The following is a 6,432-nucleotide window of genomic DNA, read 5'->3' as shown; positions in this document are numbered from 1 at the left end:
GGACGCGCAGCAGCTGGAGCAGTAGGAGGCACGGACGGGTGGGCGGGCGGAGGTGACGGCAAGGGAGCAACTAGCGATGGGGAAGGAGCAGGAGGAGGCACGGGCGGGTGCCCGGGCGGCGGTGACGGCAAGGGAGCGATGAGCAGCGGGGAAGGAGTAGGAGGCGTGGGCGGGTGGCTGAGCGGCGGTGACAGCAAGGGAGCCGTGCGAGGCTGCTGCGGGCCTGCGGATGCGCGAGTGGGGATGAGAGGGTGGCACGGCTGAACGGAGGACCTTTATACGAAGCGATTGAGTGGTGTTGTTAGGGTTTGAAGGTATCGGACAGGTATCCCACGAGTATCCGATTTATTTTTATTATTTGAAAATACCTAAATAACCCGATACTTACGGGATATGTATCCGGGAGTATCCGTGGAGTACGGGTATCCGATACGGTATCCGATACCGGTACGTGAGTTTTACGAATTATCCGCGTATCATAGGCAAGAACACACCATGAGAAAGATCCGAAAATAACAGCAAATATATCCTCCCTCAGCCGTAACCAGCAGAGACGAGGCACCGTCGACGCTGCGTAAAAAAAAAACACGCGGCAACACGTCGGCATGACAACCAGCAGCAGCGCTAGACAAGCAGCAGCAGCTTGCGAGAACAGCACAGGCAATAACGCGTGTCGGCAAAGGAGCCATCAGCAGCGATCATCTAGCAGCCGTAAAAAACAAAGAAGCAGCAGCAACAACCAGCGGATCACAGCTTTCTAAAGCTATCACAAGCATTCGTTCGCTCCCTCTTTGACGAAAGAGAACGGGCAGATTGGCACTTCTGAGGTTGACGGCAATAGCTGATTGGATGATCGACGACGACGACAGGATGTATGCCAAGGTCAGAGGAGCAGAATAGAAATGAGAGCCAGCAAAGCCTCGCAACTGACTCACCCCAATAATCTGGCCAGCGATGGGCAGAAGAGTTTGAACAGTGGAACACCCTTCAGCCACTTCTTGATCAAAATTTAAGCTGTTCTAGTGTATTTGGTTTCAGCCGGACTGAGTTACACAATGCTTGTGTCCAGTCGAGCAGTCCAGGTATATCTTCTGGAGAGAAATTGGAGAAAGAAAAATACCTCCTACGCCGAGCCCTCTAAGATGTAGTCACAACAGAAGAAAGGCAAAAGGAAACGAGAGAGAAAAGATGATGCTGTGAGCATAGATCTCATAAATCACATGGTGCATGAAATTTCCCAGCTCAGTCGCAGCACTTCTAAGGTGGATCTCAACACCAATTCTGCCAAGAACGAAGCAATGGAGTACATACATCAAATGCAGGAGCTGTGGTACCAGTCATCAAGGGCCATCCGTAAAACTTGGCTCCTGCAACAGGTCAATCTTTCAGGCTGGCAACAATGTGAAATATACTGAGAAGGAAATACATGCCACCACTTCTATCAGGCTCCAAGAAAGAACAAGCGCTCTAGACGGCTAGGGAGAGCATTCCATTTAAACAAGTCTATCTCGAGATTATAATTATTTCAGAACCTAAGGAAAAACTAGTCTATTCCAAACATATTCCACTGGTATGCTCTATAAAAATACCCATCAATGACGTACACCAACTTGTAAGACCCTGGTTGATTTATGTCTGATAAAATTGTTAATAATATTGTCCTTTTGATAAATAATGCCCCCAAACAAAAAAACAAATAGGATGAGCAAACAGTTACCACATATGGCTCTGGCGTATGTTGCACAAACTTAATAGTGCTCTGAAGAAGCAACTGTGTTTCCCTTACCACGGATGTCCGAAGGACAGCAGTATCACATACAGAAAATCATTACTTCAGAACTGCAAATCACAAGAAACAATTCCGTACTACTAGCGGTCAACCTCCCCATCTTCATCATCATCGTAATCATCATATTCATCAGCTGATTCATCAAAATTGTCTTGGTCCTGGCCATCAAAGTAAAGGGTAAATTTTATGGTGGTTCATAAACAAGCAGCACAGGTTTTGGAAAGAATGCATACCTCATCGTAGCTTGCAGAGGTAACGTCTGTCCCATCTTCATTTTCTGAATCTGAGCTATCCTCCTCTTGTTCCTCATAGTCCTCGATACCCTATTTTGTTTCATATTGCATTAATTAGTGAATAATAAGATCACTACTGCAACTACATTTATCTGAAGTATGAGGAAATAACTAAATATGGAGGAACTAAAAGGACATGAGGAAGGCAGAGGGAGCAACTGTAATGCATCAATAACTCCAAACGAAATGGCATGAAAAGGAAAGGAGGCACCAAGTGTGCCATTATCTATATTGCTATGCATCCAGAAATTAACGAAATCCTAATTTTCGAGGAAAAATAAAGAAATCCTAATGAGAAATTACATACCAAATCCAGCTTCATCTGCTTGATATTGCTTTCCAGTTGATCTATATGCTGACTGAGGGCCTGCAGGACAAATTGAGAACATAAGAACGCTAGTGTTACGCAGAAGAGTTTTCTAAGGAAAAAATAATAATTCTATTTTTCAAGGCCAACTAACCTCATGACGTTGCATTGCAACTGCACGTTTCAATGCCTTAGCTTTTGTTAAGAGATTTCTAGGCCTTATGTTAATAGGCCTCCTATAGTTCTTTCCACGGTAAAATATAAGTGCATAACCCTTGGGAACTCTTTCAATTGCAACTAGTATACCGCCACTTTCATACTCTAGAAGCTGTGATGTCTCCTGAACAAAAGACAAGGTCTTCTGCTTTGAAATTAATTTGACAACTTCCCTGTGCTTCCAATGCAAGTGCATATTTTCAATGACACCATCAAAAACACCACGAACTCCTGAAATACACAAGGAGAATGTTCGGTCAGTAGGAACCGTGGAGCATGTTCCAAGACAATTGTTCAAGAAATTTACCAAGTGGCAAATATGACTTAAGCCGTAGACCAATCCTACGGAAAACAGACTTTTCCTCATCTGTAATCATTTCCTGATCATCACATGGATTGGCGAGTACCATAGAAGCTTCAATCTTTGATAGCAAGCGTTCTGCTCTATGTATTTTTGCCTGAGCCTGTACATTTGAAGAGAAAATTAAGGAACAAACAGTCACAACTAAAGGAAGCAGAGTTATGACAAAAATGCAGACCAATTTTATTGTTTGAAAAAAATTGTAAGCCTGTTTTTATCCTTTACAAACTACAGTGATTTAAGAAGAACATATCAAGATTGCTTAGTGCTTACAATGGAAAGCTTGTGTTCGAGTTTCCTGTAAAGCTTTTGCTTTTCTGATCTGGAAGATGCTTCTTTCATTTCTTCTTGCTCCTTAGCACTTACTTCTCTCCCCCAACGAGCTTGGGCCTCCTGAAATTCAGTAAGAGTACCCACAAGAGCATGCCCATCTAAACCATCATCTGGAGGTTGTGCAATCAAAATGTTTCTTCTCTGCTCCTCCATATTCTGGATATCCTTTGTCAACTCCTCTCTTTCAGCCAACACAGCTGCAACAGATGTTGGGAGGAAGTCTTTTCCACGATATATTACAATGTAAAATTTATTTCGAAGAAGCAGGGTACCCCCTGTTAGATTCTGAAGGAACATAAAAGGGAAAAGTGTAAGACAAGAGCTATTTCCATTAAGCCTTCACATAACAAAGCACATATGGTCCATAAACAGAATTAATTGTATACAGGGACGAGCTTTTGAAATTCTATGCAAATTCGACACAGGAAAATATAAAGCTAACGCATAATAAGGAATCTCTGATGGAACCTCACCAAACCTTTATCAATTTCACTGTTGGAAAGGTAGAGGAAGTTACTGTACAGGAACCAAGTTATACATGTACAAGAGGCAAAATTCTATTACTGGTATTTAATAAAAACTGATCTCTAGTAATAATTTTAGGAGCATTTGGCTTTCCTTTCACTGAGTTCTTTTAATATAAGATTGCCGAGTGAGTCTGTAATAAGTGTTTTGACTTTTAGTTGCATTAGATAACTCAAATGTGTTTAGATGATACTATATACAGTTGGGATGAGTTCTGCAACTAAGTATAATCTGAAAATAACTGTCTTTTCAAGATTCCTTTGAGAAAAATAAGTGTTGCAAAGCGGGGTAGTCAGTCAACGAGGAAACATCAAGAGGCATACAAACCTTTATTTCTTCTGCCATTAGCTTATTATTTGTGTTCTGTATTCCACGTTTGACAGCTATTTTCACCACCAAACTCTTCTCCCAGAGCTTAACAATTGCCGCTGCCAAGCCTTGATGATTCCGGTTTCTCCCTTCAATGAATTTTATCAAACTATAAGCAGGTGTTTGTTGCCAATAGGTAAAAGCTATGACAGGAAAAGGTCATAACTGCCACAAGCAATACCTAGAGCAAAATGGCATGGAAGGTTCCTTGCTAACTTTCGCAAGTTAGTCAGCTCTGCATTGGTAAGTGTTGAACGCATTCCAGTTGGAAGAACTCTATGAGGTGTTTTATACCCAGGGATCGTTTGAGGCAGCAAGTCAGCATCAACTGGCAAGATACCTGTTCCCCACCAATCAACAAATCGAGGACCCAACTCATCAAGCATTTGATTGAATTCCTGCTCTTCCTCTGTCATGTCCTCAGTATTCTGCATGTTCAATTGGGACACGTCTGCACGTTGCGCAGCCAAATCCTTCCCCTGACTGTCATTCTCAGCAGGGCTGGAGGCATCTGGGATGAACAATGTACCATCTTCCCCCTTTACTGGTGTTGAGGCACCATTCAGAGTTTGAGATTTCAGAGACCTTTTGTAATTGCTCCCTCGGTAAACCACCATGACACTTCCAGATCTCCATATGATCAATCCGCCGGTGCGTCGCTGATCAATGCACACGAAAATCATGTAAGGAATCCATTTTCAGAGGAAAACCAATAGCTCTACATAAGACTCAAATTCACCACAATTTACTGTACATTGCAGGTTAAATCGCCACTATGCATCACAAAATTAAACAGTATTCACGAACAGGCTGCCAATGCCGCATAATTTGAGATCAGAGGACAGGAGCTATATATTGTTCAAACCTCAACGAGCTCATGAGCAGTCTTCATGTCGTGCGCGAGGTCCTCGTGGAACTTGAGGCGGACCAGCTCCGACTTCCTCCACGCGTCATGGATCTTCTCCGTGATGGCCGTGGTGACCCCGGCCTTGGGCACGGTGATGCGGTCGCGGAGAGTCATCCCCAGCCTGCGCAGCCGCCGCAGCTCCTCGTCCTCGATCGTGAGCTCGGCCAGCGTGGGCGCCTTGACCCGCCTCCTCTTGGCCTCATCCTCCTCGTCCCTGCTCCCCGCCGCGGCCTCCTCGTCCCTCTCCCACGGGAGGACCGCGTCGTCGAAGCTGGCGGCCGCGAACTGGCGGTCGGGCCGCGCCCAGCTGCGGTCGAGCAGGTCGCCGAGGCGCTCAGTGCCGTCGGGGGGCGCGGTCGCCGTGGAAGCGGAGGCTGAGGGCTCGTCGTCGTCGGAGGTGAGGCCGAGGTTACGGAGGCGGTGGACGATGCGGTCGATGGAGGTGGTGGGGGACGGGGCGGGAGCGGGGGCGCGCTGGGAGGGGTCGGACGGCGCCCACTTCTGCAGCCACGGCGCGCCGGTACTGGGGGCGGGTGGGGCCGCGCGGTTGCCGCTGGACGAAGAGGGGGAGGAGGCCGAGGCGGCGGAGGAGGAGGAGGAGGCGTGGCGGGAGGAGTAGAGGAGGCGGAGCGGGAGAAGGCGGTGGAGGTGGGGCCTGGAGGAGAGGCGGAAGGAGTGGTGGAGCGGGAGCTCGGAGAGCGCCATGGAGGCGGGGAGCGGAGGGCGGAGCGGAGGTTGGGGGGGTTTAGCGCGGTGGCGCCATGGATTGGGTGAGAGCGTGTGGGGTTTTGGCCTTGCTTGTGGCGGATAAGGGGATGGGGATATTTTTGTGAGCGCGAGTTATTTTTTTGTCAACGTGTTCTCGATGGTTTGTTTTTCAAAATTGTACGAGACTGGGATGAAATCTGAACCATCCCCGGACGATCTATGTTGTTTTGCGTGTAGCACCTGTCTCGGCACCGATTTGGTGGTTTATCGTTCCGTCCATTTGAAACTGTATGACATCTGAGCTCGTCCTTCATCATCAATTTATAAAAAGTTGAAACAATTAATATTCTTTTTCGCTAAGATTAGGCTCACTTTACCTTTTACGAAAGCCCACTTGTTAGGTTTAAAGGTTTGACAAAAGGGAGGAGGAGATTGATTTCGTTAATATTTTTCACCAAAATTCTAATACATTTTACACCAGCAATTTTCTATACTCACATCTTGTATCCACATAACTTTTCTTTAACACACACTTTTACTTTCTTTTGCACATGCATTTACCTATAATTCACGTCATTAATTATTTTGGAAGGATAATAATTGATATTATTATTTATAGAAGAA

At 45.8% G+C, this 6,432-nt stretch overlaps 1 protein-coding gene across 3 annotated transcripts; it reads right to left on the bottom strand.

Annotated features, from left to right (window-relative positions):
* Window positions 1-965: 965 nt before the first annotated feature.
* LOC120697919 (CRM-domain containing factor CFM3, chloroplastic/mitochondrial-like) lies at window positions 966-5,890 on the bottom strand. Of its 3 annotated transcripts, none has more exons than XR_005684617.1 (10): window positions 5,059-5,890; window positions 4,375-4,852; window positions 4,152-4,282; window positions 3,240-3,584; window positions 2,913-3,069; window positions 2,544-2,836; window positions 2,390-2,449; window positions 2,023-2,112; window positions 1,718-1,947; window positions 966-1,367 (listed from the first exon to the last, which is right to left on the bottom strand). XR_005684617.1 is itself a non-coding variant. In XM_039981303.1 (9 exons), exons 1-9 carry the CDS (start codon window positions 5,803-5,805, stop codon window positions 1,870-1,872), a joined length of 2,379 nt encoding a protein of 792 aa, XP_039837237.1. In that variant the 5' UTR covers window positions 5,806-5,890; the 3' UTR covers window positions 1,602-1,869. The 3 variants fall into 3 exon arrangements, 1 of the variants encoding a protein (XP_039837237.1); XR_005684616.1 differs by having other exon boundaries at window positions 1,787-1,947; XM_039981303.1 differs by lacking the exon at window positions 966-1,367 and having other exon boundaries at window positions 1,602-1,947.
* Window positions 5,891-6,432: the final 542 nt, after the last annotated feature.

Source organism: Panicum virgatum, chromosome 3K, assembly GCF_016808335.1.
Source record: "Panicum virgatum strain AP13 chromosome 3K, P.virgatum_v5, whole genome shotgun sequence".
Lineage (NCBI taxonomy): Eukaryota > Viridiplantae > Streptophyta > Magnoliopsida > Poales > Poaceae > Panicum > Panicum virgatum.
This window is presented reverse-complemented; position numbering and strand designations above follow the sequence as displayed.

Excerpts from the sequence above, each read along its gene's own strand:
- LOC120697919 (XM_039981303.1), bottom strand. The coding sequence starts at position 5,805 with ATGGCGCTCTCCGAGCTCCCGCTCCACCACTCCTTCCGCCTCTCCTCC. Across the intron at positions 2,837-2,912 it reads TAAGTCATATTTGCCACTTG|GAGTTCGTGGTGTTTTTGAT; the intron begins GTAAATTTCTTG and ends TGTGTATTTCAG. Across the intron at positions 2,450-2,543 it reads TTGCAATGCAACGTCATGAG|GCCCTCAGTCAGCATATAGA; the intron begins GTTAGTTGGCCT and ends TTTGTCCTGCAG.